Source organism: Microcebus murinus, chromosome 18, assembly GCF_040939455.1.
Source record: "Microcebus murinus isolate Inina chromosome 18, M.murinus_Inina_mat1.0, whole genome shotgun sequence".
Classification (NCBI taxonomy): Eukaryota; Metazoa; Chordata; class Mammalia; order Primates; family Cheirogaleidae; genus Microcebus; species Microcebus murinus.
In genome coordinates, this window is record NC_134121.1 from 15,927,507 (window position 1) to 15,950,808 (window position 23,302).

Below are 23,302 nucleotides of genomic sequence, written 5' to 3' on the forward strand. Positions count from 1 at the left end.
AGCTTTGCAGGATGCTCCTGGGACCTTCGTAGGTCAGCGGTCCTCTAACTCTGCTGCAAGTTAGGGTCACTGGGGAACCTGTACAAACCCCATGCCACCAACTAATGAAATCCAAATCTCTGGGTGAGACCCAGGAGTCTGTGTTTGGTAAAGTTTTCTGGGTGGTTCCAAAGTGCAGGCTAGACGCAGAGCCACTGCTCTCCAGCTCACCAATTCCTGAAAGCTGAGCCCTGGGCCACCCCAGCTTGGGGGCCAGGGCTTCCTGGGTCACCAACCCAAGACCCAAGAGGAGGGGCCTGTTGGGGAGGACAGTGTCAGAGGCCTGGTCTCACACAAGCCAGTGGGTTCCCATCCCATCTTTCCTAAGAGCCCAGGCAGAGAGACCCTAGGAATGGGGCTGAGTGTCCCCATCCCACACCCCAGCCTGTGAAAGCCTCACGGATAGGGTCTGTGTGGTAAGCATCGCTGTACCCTCCACCGCCCCCCACATCGTGGCCAACCTGGGCAGCATCCAGAAAAGTTTTTCAAAGGACACTGAACAAAGGGGAGAAAGAGCCAGGAAGGGTACAGATGCCTCCCCCAGACTGGCCACAGCAGGCACGTTATCCTCCGGAGAATACGGGGGGTGGGGGGAGGCCTGGGGCCACGCTCCATGCAGACAAGGAGAGCATGTCCCTGGGCTGGGGTGGCAGGGAGAGCACGTGCCACAGCGGCACGCAGGGCAAAGGCCCTCAGAGGGAACTCGACCTGCAACCACAATCTGACCTTCCTCCAAGCCCAGCAAGCATGGGGCAGGCAGGGAGGGGGACGGGCACACAATTCCTCCTCTGTTGAAGCCATTCTCCATCTCCCCCTCCCCCACAAGAGAATAACAAGGTCCCTTGTGGGTCCCAGCCACTAGGACGGTACCAAGGCCCTCAGGACGGCTGACTGGGAGGCGGGTGCCCTGAGGCTGGCACAGCTGTGATCACCCACCAGCCCCCAGTGTCCTCCTGCAGCCTTCCAGGGCTCGGAGACAGTGAGACTGGGGAACAGGCTCAGATCCCAGAATCTATCCCGAGAGTAACCTCCCAGGCCAGGCCATGACTCCAGCCATGGAATCATGGCCTCCAGCCAGACAGAGGTCAGAGCCGGGCCCCGCTAGTCTCCATCCACCAAGGCTCCCCGCTGTTGAGCTCCTCGGCCACATCACGCAAGGCACCGAGGGCCCTGGCCAGCCACGCTCTCTGCTGGGGACGTGGCACAGGGTTTCTGCCTGACAAACAGGACGGTGTCTCTCCATAATCGGGGAACGGCAGCCCATTGGCTCTGGATCTGTGTCACCTGGGCCTTTAGGCTCCCCCAGTCTAGCTCCAGGGAAGGGGTCCCAGGGCAAGAGATAGAAACGCGGGCAATCAGAGACTGAAGGCCAGAGAGTGGGCACACGTGCTTCATCTCATGCCGTGTGTGGCTGCTCAGAACAAACCCACCTTGGGCCAGGACTGGACTTCTGGACCTAAGGCTGGGGCCGTCCCAGGGCTGAGGCTGTGATCTGTGGATCCCCAGAAGGGCCCCGGGCCACCCCGACCCCGCACCTCGGCCTTGCCCATCTTGGCGGCCAGCTGGGGCGGCGTGAGGCCGTCGTTGTTGCGCATGGTCTCCAGTTCCCAGTTGCCACTCCTCAGCAGGATCATGTCGTACATGCGCTTAACAAAGTCGTTCTGCGTCTTGAAGTCCTCGGCCACCGTCACCAGCGCGTGCAGGATGTTGTTTCCCCGTGAGTCCTGGGAGGTGATGTCGGTCTGCTCGTACTCCATCAGCAGCTGCACGATCTCGGGCTGGTTGGTGCAGGCCGCCAGGGCCAGGGGTGTCTCGCCTGGGGCACGGGGAGCACTGGGACTCAGTTCTCTCATGGGCCAGAGGCAGAGTCCCCCAAGGCCCAGGACTGGGGCCCGTACCCTGACCATCAGAGGAAGATTGACTCCCTAAGGCTCCCTGGCCCTTTCCCCGTGCCCCCCTTGTACAAGGGGAAGAAGGACGCTAGATCTCTGCAGTGGCCTCCTAACGGTCTCCCTGCTGCCACCCCAGCCCTACAGACTCTGTGCTCAGCCTGGCAGCCGGCCCACCCCTGTGAGCATGTAAGTCCCACCTGGCCCAGAGTGAAAGCTCAAAGCCCTGCGTACCCTGACCTCCCCTCCTCCTCTCCCCCTCGCTCACTCCTCTCCAGCCACAGCGGCTTCCTTCCTCATCCTCGAACACGCTGGTCACACTTTCCTCCCTCGGGGCCTTTGCATGGGCTGTGCCCTCTGCCTGTATATACCTTCATCGCTCACTTCCTCCTGCTTCAAGTCTTTGCTCAAACGTCGCCTTTTCAGTGAGTCACTCTAACCACCTTATTCAAAATTGCAACCCACCTCCCTCCTGCCCCAGACACAACTCCTGATTCCCCTTCCCCGGCTTTACTTTGTAATTTTTCAAGAGCACCTGTCATTTTCTAATATGGTACATAACATTCTTGTTTATAACATTTAATACTGATGGTGTCTCTCTGTCTAGAATGCAAGTTCCATGAGGGCAGGGATCTTTGTTTTGTTCACTGATCTATTTCAAGCACCTAGAATAGTGCCTAATGTAGACAGTAAGTGCTCAATAAATGTTCGTTCAGAAAAGAGAAGGCAAGTGTCTCACACATGGTCACACAGAACCAGGACCGGATGGCAGGTCTCCTGCTGCCTCCCTCTCTTCTTCCCGCCCGCCAAACTTTTCCCCACACCCGCTGCAGCCAGGTGCTGCGCAGGGCAATGGGGACAGGAAACGAACATGGACAGGACCCTGTGCTGGGATGCCAGGACCCATCTAGTCCTGCTCATTCAAAAACCACCCAGAAGAGAAAACAGATCAGTAGTTGTCAGGCAGGGCCCGGGGTTTCAGGAGAAAATTTGGGGTGTGATGGAGCTATTTGCTCTCTGTCCCGATTGCAGTGGAGGTTACACAACTATATGCATTTGTGAAAATGAACAGAACTGTACACTAAAATGGGTGAATTCACTATATCTAAATTATACATTTCATTTTTTTTTTTTTTTTTTACCCAGGGCATTCTAACCCCAATTGCTTCTGGACTCGCCAGCTCCTCAGGCAGGGAACATTTGTCCTCTCACTGTTGACTCCCTGTTTGCAGTCCTAAGATGCACTGGGCACAGGGGACAGAGACAGAGGCCAAGGCCAGGACACCTATGTCATCGCCTTACTACACTGAGGCAAGTCACTTCCCGTCTCAGAGCCATCTCCACACCTGTAAAATGGGGCTGTCTCCTCCACCTCCCTCCCAGGTCTCTGTCCCCTCCCAGGAGGTCACCTCCAAGGCCACCAGGGGACACCCCCAAATGCGGCAACCCCGCTCACTCCACACCTCCCTCTCGGTGCGCCCTGGTGTCCTGCTCAGACAGGTCTGCTGCAGCCTTCTCTCCGTCCCAGCTCTGTCCTCTCCAGTCCCCAGAGCCTCTTAGGTAGGGAAGGGACGGTCACTCCCAGTGCAGAGCAGGGGCGACGGCCCCTCCCGCCTCCCTCCCCGCATCTTCCCTCCTCCCACACCCGGGCGGGGACGGCACCCACCGAAGTAGAAGCCTTCGTGCAGGGACTTGGGGTTGAAGAAGACCCCCTTGGCGTGGGCGTTGACGTCGGCGCCCGCCGCGATGAGCACCGCGGTGATGTCGCCCTGCCGCCGCTCGATGGCGATGTTCAGCGCCGTCTGCCCTGCGGACCGCGGGGGATGGCAGGGGGCCGCTCAGCGCCTGGGACCCTGGGTGACATGCCCACCTCCTGGGGCTTCTCCCCTCTCCCCCCTCCATACCCTCCTCAGAACCATGGGGAAGTAACAGCTGCTTGTCTGTGTCACCCGCTACCCAGAGTCCCAGCCTCCTTCTTTGCTTCATTCATTCCTAATAGTGTGGGCACAAAGAATATTTACAGAGCGTCTGCTCTGTGCTCCGGGGCCAGGCGCTGGGGGCACAGTGGTACATGGGGTGCAATCGGGATTCTTTCCCTAAAGAAGCTCACGGTCTCACTGAGAATGTGGTTCTAGGGTTCAGAGGGGTGCAGGGGCTGTGGTACCCAGAGCAGGGGCTCTAACAGCGAGAGAGGGTCGGAGGGCTTCCCAGAGGAGGTGGCCTCTAAACTGGGAAAGTTAAGCGAGGCTAGGAGGGGCCAGCTGGTAAGCCAGGGCAGGAGGGTAGAACTTAGCCTAAGGGCCATGGGGAGTCACAGAAGGCGCTGGGACAGGAAAGTCAGAACTAGCATGTTGGGTTTTGTGCATGTCTGTTTTCAGCTCACTCAGGCTGCAAAACTGGGGCTTGCGTTGGAAGAAACCAAGACCAGAGAAAAAAAGATGAGGCTTGGACTAAGGCGGATGGGGGGAGAGGGGACATTAGAGGTGGAGAGAGGAGAAAGTCCAAAGACCCTTAGGAGAAAGAGCCCTCAGGATGGTCTGGGAGGGCTGGAGAAGTGACTAAGTTAAGGTCCAGATGTCTGGCCTTGGCGGTGGGTGAATTAAATGCTGGTGTCTGAGGAAATAAAGGACAGAGGGAGAGACGTTAACCTCCAGAGGGAAGGGACCAGAAGGCTGGGGGAACGGGTGTCTCAAAATGTCCATTAGGAACAGCATTTTCCAAAGAGCTGCCATCATGCCATACCCAATGACAAAGTCCTGGTGGATTATAGAACTGAGCATTAAAAATAATTGAAAATGTGTTTATATTAATAACTAAGCATTTGATAGGGAAGACCTTCTTAAGCAAGGTCCAAAATTGCATAAACTATAAAGAAAAGACTGACGTATTTCCTTCCATAAAAATTAAAGATTTCTGTATTTCAAAACTACATCCCAATGAAACTTAAAAGCCAAGTGATAAGCTGGGGAAAATATCTGAGATGTGTAAAAAAGACAATGTGTTTTTTAAAGTCCATAATCTAAAGAAAATAAAAAAATAAAGTCCATAATCTATTAAGAATTTCTACAAATCAACAGAAAGACAAACAACCTAAAAGAAAACTGAGAAAAGACTACAAACAAGCCCCTCACAGAGGAGAAAATACACATAGCAAATAAACAATATAAAAGATGTTTAGAATCACTAGTAATCAGGAAAATGAAAATTAGAAGCTAAAGAGTTAACCCTTACACTGATCAGATTGGAAACGACCAAAAAAAAAAAAACAACTGATGGCTAATTTCCAGTATCAGTGAAGGAGGGATGAGTATTTTTGTATCCTGTTGTGGGGGGAAGGTGAATTAGTACCTTTTGGAGGCAAATATGGCAATAACTATCATAATTTTAAATGTGCATGTGCTTTAACCCAAATATTCCAGGTCAAAGTATTTTTCTAAGACACATATGCATCTGTGCATAGGGTCATGGAGAAGAATATGGACTACAATGTTGTCACAGCAAAAAACTGGAAACCATCTGGTAAATGGTGAAATTAGCCATGGTACAGCCATACTTTCAGACTAAACTGGTAAAAAGAAGCTAGGCTTTCATATTCTGGCACAAGAAGGTCTCTAACACATACGTTAATCAAAAAAAAAAAAAAAAAAAAAAACAAGTGTAGAACAATACAGACAATATACTATTTTATGCTAAATAAGTAAATAAAACTATTTCTGTGTGCACATATACACACATACATGTCAAAGGCCTAGAAAAGTCCTCAAAGGATACAGGGAGTGGAAGATGGGTGAAGGGCTTTTTAAAAAACTTATCTGAAATGTTGGAACACTCTACAATGAAACTCTATTCATGTAATATGTATGTAATTAGAAATAAGTTATGTTGAATCTGATGATAGATATACAGAGGTTTTTATGCTAATATCTCAATTTGTACGTTTAAAATATTTTATAATATTAAATAATTAATTGAATAATTATTAAAAGAAAAGAAATAAAGCTCTAAAGGCCTCTGATAAAATGCTTTAAAAGGATATTAATAAAGTCATAATTGGATTCTTTTAGCCCCAAAGGGAGGAAATATTAGCCCCTGCCTGATGGGGAAACTGAGGCTCAGAGAAGCGAGGTAACCTGCCCAAAATGTAGAAAAATCCTGTTCTATGGTCCTGGAGCCCCTGCACCCCAGGTGGTGGGAATTTCCCTCAGAACCACTTAAGGGAAGGCATCAGCAGATATCTTGGGGGCGGTGGGGCAGAAGGGTGGTGAGGCTGGTTTCTGGGAAGCTGGAATAAATGGCTTCTCTCACCACTCAGAGAGAGAGTAGGTCCCCAAAGGCCCCCCCCCCACACCCACCAGCAAGAGGTAAGGGGAGGCCGAGAACAAAGAGAGATGAGGATTCGTAACCAGGACAGCAAAGCCTTAATACAGGCGCTAATAACCTTCATCTATTCATGCGTTCAAAAAATATATATTAAGCTGCTTTTACGAGGGACCCTAAAGGCACTAGGAAATCAACTATGGGCAACAGACTGCGTCCCTGCCCTCAGAGGAAATGTGCTGCTAGAAGAGGGAGTCTGTGAGTCCCTGCAATACGGACAAAAAGGAAGGCGGGGCCAGAGGGGACTGAAAAGGGAGAATTATTAGGACAGGCAAGTTTGAGTCACTGGCATGAACCTCCCCGTCCACAGGCCTACCGTCAGCTCCCTAGCGTCTCGTTCACCACGGCACCCCGGTGCCAAAAACAACATCTGGCGTGTAGTTGGTGCTCACAGTTATTTGCAGAATGAAGGAAAAAAGAAGAGAGTCCCTGCGATGTGCCCGGCACTGTGCTAAGTGCTCGGGCTTCTGGGTGGCAGCAGTGCCTCTGCGTGCCATGGCCAGCAGTGGCCCTGTGGCCCAGCACCCCACCCTCGGAGACTCCTGTCTGCACAGCCGCTCCGCGGCAGGTACCTTCGTAGGCCTCCTCTGTGTACTCAGCGTTGATGAACCTGTCCAGGATGTCGTTCTCGTCGGCGAAGGCAAGCAGGATGCGCACGATCTCCTTGGTGTTGGGGTTGATATTTAACAAGGCCTTCATCAGGCAGGTCTTCCCCGTGTCCGACGCTGTCAGCTTGTGCATGAGGAAGTCTGCAGGCAGGGTCACGGGATGGAGTCGCAGGAGGGGCCCTGCTGCCCTGGGCCCTGCCCGCCCAGGGGGTGTGGGAGCAGCAGCCTCAGACCTGCTCCCCACCCGCGCTGGCCTCCCTGACCCAGCTCCCCCTGGCTCCCCTCCTCCCTCTCCAGCTGTCCCTCTTCCGGCTCCTTGGCTGGCTGCTTGTTCTCTGCTCTCGGCAGCCCATGGGAGCCTTGTCTTAAGACTTTTGCTCCTTCCCTCTGCACCTTCTCCTCGCTGGGGCATCTTACCCACTACGTGGCTTCCTGTGGTCCACCTTGGTGCCGACACCCTGAGATCTGTCTCCAGCCTGCCCCCTCCTCGGGACCTCCAAATAAAGCTCATCGCCTCCCCTCCAGCCTGCTACTGCCTGGCCCCCAAGACAGCTAGCGCTCCACCACTCCAAGCCATCCAAGCCCAAATGGCCCCACACTGGACTCCTCCTTCTCCCTCACTCCCCATGTCCTGCTGATGCCACTCTCTGCAGAGCTCTCCAGAACTGTTCCTCACCCCCAGCCCTGCTTTGGGGTCCCAATTCTGCCTGCCAATAGCCTTCCCCAGCTTTACCCGCATTCTCCATGCAGTACCCAGACTGTGACCCTCACTCCCATGCCCAAACCCTTCCATGGCTCCCTAGTACCCTCAGAGTCAAGTTCCAAGTCCCCAGCCAGCATTCAAGGCTGCTCACTCTCCAGCCCCATGGGTTGGTGGGCAGATGGGGGGAGGTGGGCCGCAGGAGCCAGGCAGGGCCCCCAGCCCCGCACCCGCTGCCAGGCCCAGGCACTGACCAGGCACGTCCAGGCCACGGCGCCGCTTGCAAAGCTCCTGCAGCTCCACCAGCAGCTCCACCAGCTCCTCCACGCAGCCCTCAGACACGGCCGCGAAGATGCGCTTCTTCAGCCGCTTCTTCTTCCGCCTCTGCTCTTCCTTGGCCAGGTTTGCACTGAGGCCAGAAAATGTTTCCGACTCAGCACACGCGCACCCCTGCCCCACCCTCTCCCCTTCCCCGCAGAGCTGCCTGTGGGCGCTGCACCTGCCCCTACATCTGGCGGGACTGTCACAGTGCCCGCAATCCCCGCAGGCCCCCCTTTGGGGCAATCACATTTTGTCAAAATATATATTCAGGTGCACATAGTGATGACCAGGAAATATGTGGGCCTGACTGTCCACACTGATTACCTCAAAAGTATGGGATTTCGTATTTTGCGTTGTTTGAACTTGTTAAATCTCTCCCTCCCCACCCTCATACTCCAAATAAGCAACCGTGGAATGCGTCGGTGTCTCCTTTTGTTTGCAGGCGTTCCTGCACCGTGCACACTGATGTTGCATACGCGTGCATTTTTGGCCGCTCCCATTTCTGACCTGGGCTGGTTCACCCCTCCTTAGGCAACCTGGTGGTCCCCTGGTCCTGGGAGGTCACCATATTGATGCCGAATGTAGTATGGACAACCGACCGCAGCATTGCACTCTAGAGCCCAGAACTCCTGGGCTTGAGCTGTCCTCCCACCTCAGCCTCCGAAGCAGCTGGGACCACAGGCACTTGGCAGCATGCATTTTGAATTTACATAAATGGTGTGGCGCTTAAGTTCTTACTCCGCTGCATACTGTTGTTTGAATGTTTTATGATGAATGGGTAGTATTTCGCCATTTATAAAAGTTTGATATTCCCCTCTTCTCCCCACCCTGCACAACGTCTTGCATGCCATGATCCCATGTCTTTAGTTATTTGTCCCAACCCCCAGGAATGGTGGCTTCTTTCTCTTCCCTATGGGACCCTGGAGCCTGCCCCTCTGGCAGCTCCCCTGGGTGGGCACAGTGGGAGGAGGGGAAGGCCACACTCACCTTGGACTGTTGGGGTTGGACGGGGTCTCTGTCACATCATCCTGAGGAGACTGGGGAGAGTCCATGTCATCACAGTTGCCAGAGATGCTGGAGGTGGGGAAGGCAGGAGAGAGAGGTTTAAAAATGGACAACGGCAGCACACAGCCGGGCCTGGCCACGTGGCCGGCACAGGTCACTGCCCGCCTCCCAGTAGCTGAGCGCTGGGCAGGGCTGGGCCGGGGCACTCACCACTGCCGGATGTTGGAGTCCATGGGCTTGGAGAAGATGGGGGGCGAGGTCTTGGCGACAGTGGGGTTGGGCTCAAACCCTTCGATCTCCAGGAAGAAGTGTGCACTGAGGGGACACCCAAGGAGGCCATCAGAGCGGGGCAGTACCTGTCCACCTGTGTCCTCCATCCCTGCCAGAGAGGTGTCCCCCACACCGAGCAAGCACCTCAGCCAGCTGAGAGCCTTCACTGCCTCCCCAGTCACCTCTGGGATGCATGCCGCCACTGTCACCACATTTCACAGGTGGACACCAGGAGGCTCTGGTGAAGCAGCTTCCCCGAGGCCACACAGCAGGCAGGTGGCAGAGCCTGGATTCAAAGCTGGGTCTGGGTGACTGTCATCACTAGAAATACCGGGTGGATAAACCTGAGAGCCTCTGCTGAGGGTGGCCTAACCCCTGAGTGGGTGAGATTCCCCTCTGCCGCTGCCTCCAGGGACAAAGGACTCAGCAAAGACGGGGAATGTGCCAGTGGAGCCAGAGTCCCCATCGCCACCCAGCTGCTCCTCGGGCCTCAGGTCTGCAGGGAGAGCCCAGCCGGGGGAGGTCCCTAGACCCTGAGATCTGCAAGGGCCGCCCTGGCTCGAGGGGAGGGAAAGGGCTAGAGTTATTCTTGGCCCCCTTTGACAGGACTTGTGCTGTTGGTCACAACAGAAAGCAGGGTGCAAACAGCTGATCTAGAGCAGAGAGGACTTCAGGGGTCAGGGGACAGGGCTGGGAAGCCCTGGCCAAGCAGGGAAACCCAGGAAGCCACCTCAGGCAGTGGAGGGGAGGAGCCCAGGGGGGAGAGGCGGGGGTCAGCTTTCCCCCTGGGCTGGGAGGAGGGAGACGGGCCTAGGCAAGACCACACCCAAGACATGACTCCAGCCAGACACAGCCCGGCCCGCCCTCAGACACTCCCACAAACGCAGACACCCATGTCCTCAGAAATCACACACACACACTCAGAGACCAGCCTTCTGGGGACAACCAGGGTAGTGCAGATCAGGCTAAGGGTGACCTTGGTGGCAGCAACTTCCTCACCGTCAGCTGCTGCAGCACAACTGTTGGCTCTGTGACCCAGCCCAGGGCAGGGTCTGGCTCCTGACCGGCAGAGCCTCCTGACTGGCAGAGCCTCTCTCCAGGCCCACGGGGCTCCTAAACGCCTTCGCTGTGTGCTTTCTCTGCGGCCTGCAAGGACTAACACGCCCCCTCCCTTCCTCAGAAGACAGCAGAAGAGCTCCCAAAGTGCAGTCCCAGAAGTATCAAGTTCAGGAGGGAGGTCAGCAAGGAAGGCACTGTGGCCCCATTTTACAGATGAGGAAACTGAGGATCAGTATGGAGCAGCAGCTCATCCACGGTCACCTCCCAGGGTAGAAGCCAAGTTGGGCAGAGAACCTGACTCCTGGTGTCCAGGCTCACAGTGCACACCATAGTCCACACCACTCCGCTCTCTCTTTGGCCCTTTGGGCCTTGCCCAGCTACTCAATATGGCCACTTCCCAGGGTGGGGCAGGCAAGAGAGAGAGCCAGGGGAACCCCTGTCCTCTTCTTTAGGCACAAACAAGCCAGGAAAGCTCAGCAGTGATCCAGAAATGGGGCATGAATCGGGTGGAGGGTGGCACCAGCTGCCACACTGGCCTCCACCTTCCTGCCTCCTGCCCATCAAGAGGAAACTTCTGACCTGACCTCAAATCAAATCCTTTTTCCAAACAGAAGACAAAGGAAGGAGGAAGCCCTTGCTGGGAACCTAGAGCTGGATTCTAGTCCAGCTCTGCCTCTGCCTCCTGTGTAACCCCAGGTGGTCACTTGCCATCTCTGAGCCAGGTGTCCTCACCTAAATGGGTGATGGTTGGGCCAGATGGTCCCTAAGGCCTGGACTCTGGAGCCAGGGCAGCTCCAGGATCGTCCTCTGGAATGTCCAGTTGAAGTGGGCATCACAGGGCGACCAGTCTGGTCACCGCTCCCCTGCACCCCTGCAGGGCCCATAACTGCCACCCCAACGCTGTCTCCACTCCGCCATGGCAGCCTGGCTCAGGGGCTCCAAACGCATCTGCTTGAGGCTCAGCCCCAAAACATCCTGCTTGATTGAGATCTGCCAAACTCCCTCCAGACAGAACCCTAGCCCCCACACCCATGGTTCTTTTCTAAGACAGTTGGTCCAGCCCCTCCCCAGGTCCCACCCCACCCCACCTGAGTTCCTCAACAATATTTCTGGAATACCTAACATGGCCAGGCACTGTTACTGGGGCTGGGGATACACTGGTGAACAAGTGGACAGAGATCCCTTCCCTGCCAGAGCTTCTGTCCTAGAGAGCTGGTCATAACTGGCCCCAAGGGTCAGGCCAAGGCACAAGGCAGTGAGGCCACAGCTCTCCCCACTCTGGACAACGCACTACCCTTCAGCTGTTCGTTCCTCAATGGCAGGGACTATAACTTCATCGTCCTTGACTCCCCAACACCGGTCCTAACACACAGAGACCTCACTGAATGGGTGAGTGGGAGGACAGATGATGAGTGAAAGATAAATGAGTGGAAGGAAGAATGGCTCGTCCAACCGATGACAGGTGAATGGATGGATAATGGACAGAGGATGGAACGATGGGTGGATGGATGGACAATGAGTAGTTGGGTGGGTAGACAGGTGGACGGAACCAATAAGCAGACAGACCAACACAACCTTGAACTATAGGTGCTGTTGGGAGGTTGTATCCTGCAGGTGACTCCCACTGTGCTGTCAGCTACCCAAAGCCCTCACCTCCCCTACGCCCCATCCCCTTCCCAATCTTGCACAAGAAGCTGAGGAGCAGTCCTTTGTCCCTGCTCTACCTGCCCACCTTCTCGGGCTCCTACCAGAGCCCACAGGAGACCAAAGGTGGTGCAGAGATTCAGATCGCGAGAGCATCTATCCACTCTAGGCCCTAGGGAAGGGAGGAAATGTTTCATCATCTCCCCGGCGCAGTGTCCTCACTCAGGCTGAGAGGCTACCAGGCTGCTTACTCATCAACCCACCCACCCCTTCTCTCATTTCCCTGCCTGCTCCTTCATTGACTCAGCTACTTACTCGAAAACTACTAACACGCTCTGTGTAGGAAACGCACGGGGCAGGGAGGGAAGAGCTGACCCTTCCAGGGACCCCATCCCCAGAGATCTCAACCAGAGCTAAGACATTGTCCCAGTAGCCACGTCAACCTCTTCAGAGACGGGTTGGGCTGTGTGAGCTCAGGGGAAGGGACGGTCCTTCAGTTGAGGACAGGGACTGGGGACGGTGCTGTGCCCTGTGGGAGTGGGATGGGCCTGCGGTTTGGGAAGGGCCCTGCAGGCAGAGAGAGCAGCAGGAGAAAGCCTCCTCGGAAGGAAGGTGAGGGCTGGGTCTGGGGAAGGAAGTGCTTGGAGGCCGGAGCACAGGGTGTGAGAAGGACAGTCATGAGGGCAGGGCTGGGGGAGACCCGACTGCTGGGCAAGGACCTAACTCCTAGGACAGAGCAGCTGCTGGACCGTGAGGGCCTGTCCCGTGACAGCTCTGCCTGCCGCTGGCACACTGCATCCCACTCACCATCACAAGCACGTGGCCGGGACTTAGCCACGTGACATCCCAGCTCCTGACCTGTGCAGATGCTATTTTTTATTCTTACTTTTTGCCCAGACCAAAGGCCACCACCTGGGTGTTGTTGACTCAGGTGAGCAGACAGAGCTACACCATTTCACCATTTCTGTCCCTTTGAAGTCAAAGAACCATCCCTGAGCAGCCCCAGGGCTGGGAAGGAGCCTGCTTGGCCACCTGCTTTGTTCCAAGAAATGCCCAAGTGCTGTGAGCTGTGCAAGGCTCCTCAGCCTCCATAGCCTCCATCGGCCTGTGTCTCCCACCCTGGGCATCACTGTGCCAGGGCACGGTAAGGAGCATGATGGCAGCTACTCACGGGGAATGGCATGATGGCTCAGGAAAGGCTGCCAGGTGCAAACACCTCTACCCTGCAGACTTCCCGGGGCTTTCTGTTCCACCACTAGTATGTATTTCGTGGGGGTAAGCATTGCCCTCTTTCTCTATGTTTAATTTATTCTTTCCTTTTGTTTTCCTCTCTGGGCCCAAGTTCTCTACTCAGTTTCTGAGGGAGATGCCTAAACCTTCACAAGAGAGCCCTGGGAGAAACTTCGGGGAAGAAGAGAGGCCACCAATTCAGAGGACAAAGGCCATGCCTCACCCCCTGGCCCTTGGCTTTGCAGAATGGATCCAAGTTCGTGACTGGGGCCGGGCTCAGACAGGACAGAGCGACTGGTCCTGCTGAGGGAGAACCTGGGGTTTTCCTGAACTCTGTCCTCAATCCTTCCCCGAGGGCCAGACTTCCCCTGGAGAAGTGAGAGGGGACAGGAAGGGAGAAGAGAGCCGGGAAGGTGGGCCTTGCCTGCTTAGCTCAGAGACGTCTCTGCCCATGTCTAGGTCCCCTGACCATAAGAAGGGGGTGTCTTTGGCTCCTTCTACCTTCCCTCCTATGATGCCTCTCCATGCTGCCCCCTCCTCCCCATCCCTGACACCAGACTCAGACCTCCCCACCTGTCACCTGGGCTTCCCCACAGCTTCCTCATGGTCTCCCTGTCCCCAGCCCCCTCCAGTCCATCACCCACACGGCTCACCCAGAGTAACCTCTCCAGGATGCAAATCTCGCCATGCCCTCCCTCCCTCACAAAATCCCTCTGTGGCTCCCTACTGCCCTCACAAATGTCCAAGTTCCTTAACTGACCCCCAGGTTCTTTAACTGCCCAGCCAAAATGGGACTTACCTCCTCACAGACTCCTCCACCCACCCAGCACATCAGCTACACCAGACTCCTCACTGGTCCCTGCCTGGAGCCCCTGCTCCCACGTCCCTCTGCCCCCGATGCCCTTTCCCTTCCTCTCTACCTGCCAACGTCCCCTCTAATGCCACCTCCTCCAGGAAATACCCTGAGACTACCCACAGGATCAGCATGACCTGCCCCTTTTGAGCCCCCACCTGGTTCGCACTCCCCACACCCTCACCAGACTGTGAGGGGGCCGGGTGTCCCATCTCTGGGTGTCCCAGTCTCCCCATCTGGGCCAGCCTGGGCCTGGTACACAGGATACCTTGGCTATTACGGCTCCAACCAACAGACAGAGAGAAAGCAGCAAGCTCACCCTGGCCCAAGAAGGGACTGGGGAGGAGGGCAGGGAAGACATGGCCAACCTAGCCTGGGCCACCCCCAGGGGGACCAGGTCCGAGGGAAGCACAGCTGAGGGGGTGGGAGAGCAGTTTGAGAGGCACCGAGTCAGCTGCAGGCTAGAGGACCTACAGGGGAGACAGCTGAGGGGCGGAAGGGGTGACCCCAGAGAGGTCCCTTCCCTGCTCCCGGCCTCCTCCGTGTCCCTAGCCAGGAAGCGGACCTGCCCATCCCAGGCCTGCCCCGTTCCTGGGGGCCCTGTGGAGTGACAACAACAATGACAATGGCAAAGGTAACAAAAACACCGTCGATGCCAACATGTGCTGAGCACTGACCGCGTGCCAGGCCCCGTGCTGAGCACTTATTGACGTGATCCCAATTAGCCATCACCCCATGAGTTGGTGCCATTGCGTGCGTCCCCATTACACAGGTGGAGTTTGAGCGCTGGACTAACCTGGCTGGTGCACAGCGGGTTGGAGCGGAAACTGTGCCCTGCAGAGGGTCCAGGCCGCCTGGAATTCCCACCCACCTTTGTGCTCCTTCTCTTGAGGATGGCTCCAGCCTCGCCTGGAGCCTTCCTGACTGTTTCCACCCTGGTGCCTCCTGACCCCTCCAAGGAGGCCTCCCTGATTGTGCCAGCCACACCGACCTCCCCAGCTCAGCCCCCGAGTGTACGATGCTGTTTCCCCTACCGTGCCCCCCAGTCACGGCTAGCGGGCACCAGGCCACCCCAGATGAGGCCGAGCGTCTCGGGTCTACCCAACAACAGGGTTCCCTGGGTGGGTGCCAGGCCCCATCCTGTGCCCCTCCCAGCGAGGATCCCAGTCCCCGAGCTTCTCATCCTACCTCTTCTTCGTGGGGGTGACCTCTGCCGGCCTCTTCTCTGGCAGGACGGCGGGGTTCCCACTGGGGGCGGCGACTCTCCTGCCTACGAGAGGCACCATCTCCTTGGGGTGGGCGTTCATGGCTGGAACACAAGCATGGGCAGTGCTCCTGTGGGGGGAGGGTGGCGTGGAAGAGCTTCAGGGGCCTTCAGACGCCCATGCGGCACATCCGGCTCCTGCTCACACTTCCTGGGGCAGGAAGCTCACTCCCTACCTTCCCCAGTCACCCACCCTTCCCTAGGACAGAGAGACTGTCCCTGAAGCTTCCCCTGCTCCTATGGTCCTAGGGGAGCCCAGCAGGGTGTCCAGGTGGGGACCACCGTGCCCCTAACCTCTCTCAAGACACCATCTCCAGCACCGCCAGTCTCCAGGCGGACTAACGAGAATGAGCTCCACTTTCCCCATGTCCCGCTCAGATGTTGTGTTCACAGCTGTTCTCAAAGAGATCTGACCTCTACAGAGTAAGACGTTGCCTCCTATGCCTAGACACTGTGCTCCTAGTAACAGCCTGGAGCTCCCAGGCTGTTTGGATTTATCGGCGCCCAGGTGGTCTCCGTAGCTAACACGCTGATCACCTCCCTCGCCCACCCGAAGCTGAGCGCAACAGGCCTCAGCTGTCCGCTGGATTTCCCCTCGCCTGGGGGGAGCAGCTGAGTCCCCTTGCCGCGAGTGGAGGAGGCCGACCCCTCAGTCCAGACCTGCTTTACTGCTGCCTGGTGTGGGCTGGGCACCGTGCTAAACCCCCAGAGGTATGGAAATGTTGGGAAGGGGAACAGATATGTCTCCGTCTCCCGAGGAGCCTAGGAGAGCATCTTGGAGGGGGCCTTGGGGCTGCCGTGTGCAGGAAGGGCAGTGCAGGCGGACAGCACAGCCTGGGCTAGGACTGGGGGGCCAAGAAAGTCCAGTGAGATGCAAGAGCTGGTGTGGCCGGAGAACCTGGGACGTCACAGGCAGTCCCCGCAGCGAAAGGCTGGGCCTCCCTGCAGCCTTGAGAACCACTTAGCAGCTGAGTCTGACCCCGAAGGCAGCTGGGAGCATGGGGGGTGGGGATCTGGTTACACAAGAGACAGCTGCCTTAGAGAGAGCAGGGGCATGGGGGTGGGAGTCCAGCAGGCCAGGAGGAGGCTGCTGCGGGGGCCATCGGGACGGGGAAGGGGCCAGCTGGCCGCTGAGGATGAGGCGGAGAGGGGAAAGGGCTGTGTGGACAGGAGCTGACTCTGCAGTTAGGTTCTCAGCTTGAGTCACCGCCAGGGACACAGAAGGGATGGGTTCCTATAAGAAGAACTCAGCTGGGTGGGGTGGAGCTGGGGCCACTAGTGGTCCTGCCCCCAACAGGACAGCTTCCTAAGGGACATGGCCAGAGCAGGCGGTCGGCAGGCTGGAGTGAGCCCCCACCCCCACAGAAGTGAGCAGGCTTAGGATGGGGGTGCATCCGGGGAAGAGCTCTGGGCCTGCAGTGTGGGCCCCAAGGTGGAGGTGCCCACCAGGAGGGCCTTGCAGGCACCCGGTCCCTGCCCATTTCCAGTCGCAGCCGGATGAAAACGAGGCGGCCTTGACCACCGTCCCCAGCACACAGTGTGGCCTGTGGTGGAGCTAAAAGGCAGGGCTGGGCCAAGAGTGATGGGAAGGGATGGAGGACACGTCCCTACCCCTCCCTGGGCTTCTGCTTTCCCTTCTGAGAAATGGGCTGCATTGTCCCCAAGGACCCTGGAGCCCTGACAGCGAGTTGCTCCGTCCTCCCTGCCCTGGGCCTGAGTGTGGGCTGCCCCGGGCGGCGGGGGCAGGAGAAGGTCAGGACGGCTCTGGACTAGGGCCGCAGCAGCTATAATTAGCTCCCTGAGTCACGCCATAAACCGGCGTTCTCACCTGCTGGACTCTCTTGCTGCCCTGGCCCTCCCTCTCTCTGGGCCGGAGCTTTCTCACCTGGGAGGTGGGATGTTGCGCTTCCCAATCCCTGACCCGGCCTGAAAAGGCCTTTCCTGGGAGACAGACCGGGCCCAGGGCCACAGCGCTGGCTCAGCACCAGGGAGGCGCCGGGGCCCTGTCCCCTCCCGCTCTGGGGCCACCTCTCCCCATCCTGAACTCCTGTCACACCCCTGCCCCAGAAAGCCACATGCCTAGTCCCACTAGGGAGACAGGATCCTCCCTCTGCCCCTCAGCAGCCGTGAGAGGTTCTCCCTCCTCAGCACCCCCAAGCCTCAGGGAGAGGGTCCTGGGTCCATGAGAACCTGTATTCCCACACACGCCCTGCAGCCAAGGGCTCTCAGTTTTGTTTCCCCTGCTAGAGGCCCAAGCTCCTCCAAGCCGTCCTCCAAGGCCTACTGGCAAAGGGCAGACGTGGCCCAATGGGTCCCTGGAGTCCATGCTCTGAGCTCCCCAGGGGCCTCGTGCAGGGAGGACTCACCTGGTGAGGTTCTGGGTGGCAGTGGCAGCCCTTGCTCTGACATCACCGCATGTCTGGAGCCCAAAGCCCCCCGGTGGGACCGAGGCTGAGGCGGCAGGAGGCTGTCATCGCAGGCAGAGGGATGGCTGGAATGAAGTGTCAGAGGCAGAACTGGCTGGGCCACCTGCCCTTGGCGCCAGGCAGGCCACACCCACCAGCCACAGCTGCAGCGCCCGCCCGCCCACGTGCCCTGCGTGAGTCACCCCCACACCCACACGGCAGCCTCACCCCCATGGGGGAAAGGCAGAGAAGGCAGCAGGTGCCAAGGCCGAAGGTCTGGTCCCAACTCTTCCCTCTCTGGTATTTGATGCTGGGCAGGTACCTCCCATCACAGGCCTCAGTTTCCCCAACTGGGAAATGGGAATCATAACGCCTACTTCCCAAAGATGCCATGCAGACTCGAAGAGGTCATGAAGGTGGGAGGGCTTAGTTGATCCCAGGGTGGGCAGCCTCAAGACTTGTCAGTCATCCTTCGAAGTCAGCCCCTGGGCTCAGGACTCTCAGAGACAGAGGAAGTCCCCACTCAGTGCTTCCCACCAGCAGTCATGCATCACAGGCCTTGGTGTCAGGCAGCCGTGCCCCTTCCTGGCCGTGTGGCCTTAGGCAAGTCATTTCTGCGAGCCTCTGTTTCCTCATCTGTGAAATGCGCCCCGGTTACTGTGGGGCTTAAATGACCGAGTGGGCAGACAGGGCCAGGACGAGGCCCAGAGCACAGGAAGAGCTCAGTACACAGAGACAGCTATTAGGTATCACTGTTCCTGTCATGCCAATGTGTTCTCCCAGCTGCTGCCCAGGCCACCTTTCTCCAAGGCCAGAGCGAGGCAGGGAAACTCTTTGCCCTCCCTCCTGGCCCAGGACGCCACCAGGGAGGGGGTGGAGCAAGGCGGGGGCAGTCCTGTCTGCCTCGAGTCACCTCACCCGGGAACTGCACACCTGCTCCTGAGGGCAAAATGCTGACAAGACAGGACTGGGACGGAGCAGGAAGTCTCTGCTGACAGGGACGCAGCAGGGAATTGCCGACAGCCATCGAGAGGCAAGCCCTCACCCAGAATCCCGCCAGGCCTGGGGAGGGGCAGGGGCAGGGGCAGGCTTCTAGGCCACGGGAGGGCAGGACCTGTGGCCACAAGGGGCAGTCCAGGTGTGCGGATTTGGGCGAAGCAGGAGGTGGCTTCTGCAGTTTAGGTCAAGGGGGTCCTGAAGTTCTCACTCACAACCTGTGCCTGAAACTCCACACTGAAGCCCAACCTCGGGCCAAGCACCGTGGCCCTACCTTACCCAACTGCCCTCTCCTGACTCAGCCCGCACCCCCAGCTCACTTCCGACTGCTCAGAATCTGGGCATGTGGCTCTTGGCTAATGACGGTGTGAGTTTTCCTTCTGTTAATACTTTTCCTCAGAGGGCAGGTGGGAGCTGGTTAAAAGGCCCTTGGTCTCCCACCTAAGGCACACGTTGTGCTCAGTGAGGAGTAAGGGAGGTCCCGCCCAGCAGAGCAAGAGCCACTGCTTCATGGAAACCTCATCCCACCCCAAACACGTGGAAGCAGCAGCCCAGCCCCTTGGGCTGGTCCACATCCAACCCCACTAAACCCTACACTCCTGAGATGTGTAGAGCCCACACGGGAGGCCCTGGCAGGGAATCAAGCGGACAGTGAGGGACCCAGAATCGGAGAAGGCCATCTCCACCTTCATGGCATGCATGGGCCAGGGGGAGACAGCTTAGGCAGGAACTGTAGCCCCACCAGGCAGGTGACAAGGACAAAAGGGTCTCAGATCACCAAAGAGGGAAGAAGCCCCTCTAATGGGGGTGATGGGATGGGATCAGGAAATGGGGAGCATTTGAGCTGGACTTGGAAGGAGGGAGGAGTCTACGAGAGCAAAGGGACTGAGTTGGCCCTGGCTCCTTAGTCTCGCAGGGCCGCGCTGGCCCAGCCTCATGGGGCGCATGGCCCATGGCCTGGTGGGGATGCTGTCACCAAAGTGATGGCAGGGAACTGATCAGCCGGGCTGAACCAGCACCCAAGACAAAGACTATCTGGACCCCCCGGCTGGCCCATGCCAGGGTTCAGATGCCCCAGTGGGGTTCCTGTCCTGTGTCGGGGGCCCACACCGCACAGTCACAGGAGTGTGGAGCCGGCAGTCGTGCCCTGCACGCGCCCACCTAGCGTGGCCCACTGAGTCATGGCTGGCTCATGGGTGACCTTCAGCACTCATTCCCAGCCACCCCAACTCGGGAGCCTGGAAGGATGGAGAAGCTGTCCCCACTCCTGGGCTCCTCGCTCCTGGTAGCAGCATGAGCCATGCTGTGCCCACCTTCCAGATTCTTCCCTGGCGGTGGATGGAGCACACAGAGCCTGGAGTCCCAAGAAGGGACTCCAGTCCCAAGAAGGGACCTTGCAAATTGTATGTGTGGAAGAAGACAAGCAGGGAAGTGGGCGGGGGCCTGGGGCGGGATACAAGCCAGGAGAGAGGGGAAGGGCAGCTCCTGGACAACCCTGCCCCAACCCTGCTCCCAAGAGGCCACCCCTTGGATACCCGACGTGTGCCCCCAGCCCACCTGACTGAGGTCGGAGCAGAAGCCTTGGCCAGCGGTGTCTATCTGCACCACATGGAGACCGTCCCCTGCCGGCCATAAAACAGAGGGCACAGCAGGCAGGCCATGAGCAGACCCTCCCTGCCTCCCCGAAACTCCCAAGCCCTGCAGACACCAAGCCCAAGAGGCAAGCCCACAAGTTTCAGCCCCCCAGGGGGAAGAGGGGGAGAAGGGGTCTGTGTGGGGTGGGTGTAAGCAAGGAGGGGCCTAGCAACTCACACACTCTAGGAAATGCCCTGCTAGGTGCCATGAGGAAGGAACGGGGCAGCCTACTTGGGAAGCTGAGGCAAGAGGATTGCTTGAGCCCAGGAGTTTGAGGTTGCTGTGAGCCAGGCTGATGCCACTGCACTCTAGCCCGGGCAACAGAGTGAGACTCTGTCTCTAAATAAATAAATTAATTAAATTAAATAAACTTTTAATAAGCTCTGTCACCAGCCTCAGGCCCGAACAGCCTGGCCAGACAGGGCTCAGCATGGCGCCTGGCAGGCCACTGCAGCTCCTGGGCCAGGAGAGCTGAGCACCTGCCCCATGGGGGACTCTGGGTGTGGCTTCTCCTGCTTCCAGGTGATGGAGGAAAGGACATGAAGACAGAGATAGACAGCGACAGACTTGAAATCACTAAGAGAGTAGATTTTAAGTATTCTCATCACAAAAAAATAGTGTATGAGGTGATGCATATGTTAGGTGACTTGATTTAGTTCTTCCACAATGTTTGCCTATATCAAAACATCGTGTTGTACACTGTAAATAGATAGAATTTTTACTTGTCCATTAAAAACAAACTTTTTAGGCCGGGCGTGGTGGCTCACGCCTGTAATCCTAGCACTCTGGGAAGCCAAGGCGGGAGGATTGCTCAAGGTCAGGAGTTCAAGACCAGTCTGAGCAAGAGTGAGACCTTTTCTCTCCTAAAAATAGAAAGAAATTCGCTGGACAGCTAAAAAATATATAGAAAAAATTAGTCAGGCATGGTGGCGCATACTATAGTCCCAGCTACTTGGGAGGCTGAGGCAGGATTGCTTGAGCCCAGGAGTTTGAGGTTGCCATGAGCTAGGCTGACGCCATGGCACTCTAGCCTGGGCAACAGAGTGAGACTCTGTCTCAAATTAAATAAACAAACAAATAAATAAAATAAAATAAACTTTTTAAAAAGCATAAATACAGAAATCAATAATAGCATCCTATAAAACAATGATTTTGTTTTGTTTCATTCCCACATTTACCATTTTATTTTAAGAGCATTAGTTTAAAAAAAAAACACAGAAAAGTGAATATGACCAGAAGAAAAATAGAACATGCTAAAATGTAAATGCATACAACACATTGGTCAATGCTATTAAAAGTTTAAATGAAAATGCTAAAGAGTGAAACAGAGAGAGAGAAAGAGCACATGCAACAGAAAAAAAAGAAAGAAGACAAAGAAAAAAGAAAAAGACCACTACATGCTTATTAGAATGGCCAAAATCAAAAATGCTGACACCTCCAAATGCTGACAAGGATGTGAAGCAACAGGAACGCTCATCCATTGCTCATGGGAACCCAAAATGGTACAGCCACTTTGGAAGACAGTTTGGCAAGTTGCATACACAACTGAACACGCTCTTACCATCAAGTCCACCAATCACACTCCTTGGTATTTACTCAAAGGAGTTGAAAACATACGTCCACACAAAAACTTGCACCCTGATGTTCACAGCGGCTTTATTCCTAATTGCCAAAACTTGAAAGCAACCAAGACGCCCTTCAGTAGGTGAGTGGCTTTAGAGTGATGCATCCAGAGAATGGGATATTACTCTGCGATAAAAAGATATGAGCTCTCATGCTGTGAAAAAGCATGGAGGAAACTTTAATGCATATTACTAAGTGAAGTGAACCAATCCGAAAAGGCTACATATGGTGTGATGATTTCAACTATACGACATGCTGGAGAAAGCAAAAGTATGGAGACAGTAAAAAGATCAGTGGTTGCCAGGGGTTGGGGGAGGGAGGGACGAATAGGAGCACGGAGGATGTAAAAGGACAGTGACACTACTCTGGTACTATAATGATGGACACATGTCATTACATCTTTGTCCTAAGAGCAACCCTAATGGACTTTGGATAGTAATGATGTAGCAATGCAGGTTCATGGGCTATAACAAATGCACACTGTCCTGTGGGACATTGATAGTAGGGGAGGCTGTGGGCGTGTGGCCACTTGGGGTGTATGGGAACTGTCTGTACCTTCTGCCCAATTACGCTGTGAACCTGAAGCTGCTCTAAAAATAAAGCTTATTAAAAAAACAAAAAAGAAAAGGAATAAGAAAAAGAACAGGCCAGTTGCAGGTATGTCCTTCTTTAAGCAACCCTAGGGTTACACAAAAGGTTTTGCTCATTCGTTTTGCAAAAGAACACCCACAGGATTCCTTCCAGCTGTGAGCGAATTCGAACGCTGACCCAATTTGCAGAACTTTGCAAATATCCGGCATCCACATGTTTTCCAAGGAAGGCCTGCAGGTAAAGCAAGGAGTCCCGGGCCCACGACAGGCGTGAGAAGCCCGCACTCTGCCTTCTGCCCCGGGGATGGGCTGGCATGTCCTGGCCCGTTCCCTGCCAGGCAGCCTGACATGGCAGCGAAGACACAGGCTTTGGAGTCAGACTGGCAGGGGTCAGAACCAGGCGATGCTATTTACTGGCTGCGTGACCTTATGAACTGTCGGGGCCTTGATTTTCTCATCTATAAAATGTGACTAATAATAGCTTCTTCACAAGCTGTTATGAGGCTTGCAGGACACACACATCAAGCACTTTCATAAACATTCGCCTCGCCCCAGCTGTCCGCATTCCTCCTCTACACTCACTTGCCGTGGTCAGTCTGTCACTCGCTGCCCACGCGGGCCCCTGGCGGGCCAGTCCTTGGCTCCTCCGTCCAGCCTCCCACGTGGAGGCAGACGCCATGGTAGAGAACAGGAAAGCGGGCCCCACTATTTCCTCCAGAAACACATCTTACAGTAGGACCAAAGCTAAAGTTATCCATCCTTTCGTGAACCGACATCCGACAATTCCATGCCCA

At 56.1% G+C, this 23,302-nt stretch overlaps 1 protein-coding gene across 2 annotated transcripts in view; it reads right to left on the reverse strand.

Annotated features, from left to right (window-relative positions):
• Window positions 1–15,302, reverse strand: part of TRPV3 (transient receptor potential cation channel subfamily V member 3) — a 28,389-nt gene extending 13,087 nt beyond the window's left edge. For both annotated transcript variants that reach the window (XM_012779322.3, XM_075993937.1), the window contains exons 1-7: window positions 15,184–15,302; window positions 9,150–9,254; window positions 8,922–9,008; window positions 7,868–8,022; window positions 6,878–7,054; window positions 3,595–3,735; window positions 1,575–1,855 (exon numbers count right to left, since the gene is read on the reverse strand). In XM_012779322.3, coding sequence (XP_012634776.2) covers window positions 1,575–1,855; window positions 3,595–3,735; window positions 6,878–7,054; window positions 7,868–8,022; window positions 8,922–9,008; window positions 9,150–9,254; window positions 15,184–15,302 — 1,065 coding nt within the window. The remainder of the gene's footprint in view (window positions 1–1,574; window positions 1,856–3,594; window positions 3,736–6,877; window positions 7,055–7,867; window positions 8,023–8,921; window positions 9,009–9,149; window positions 9,255–15,183) is intronic.
• Between the last annotated feature and the right edge of the window lie 8,000 nt (window positions 15,303–23,302).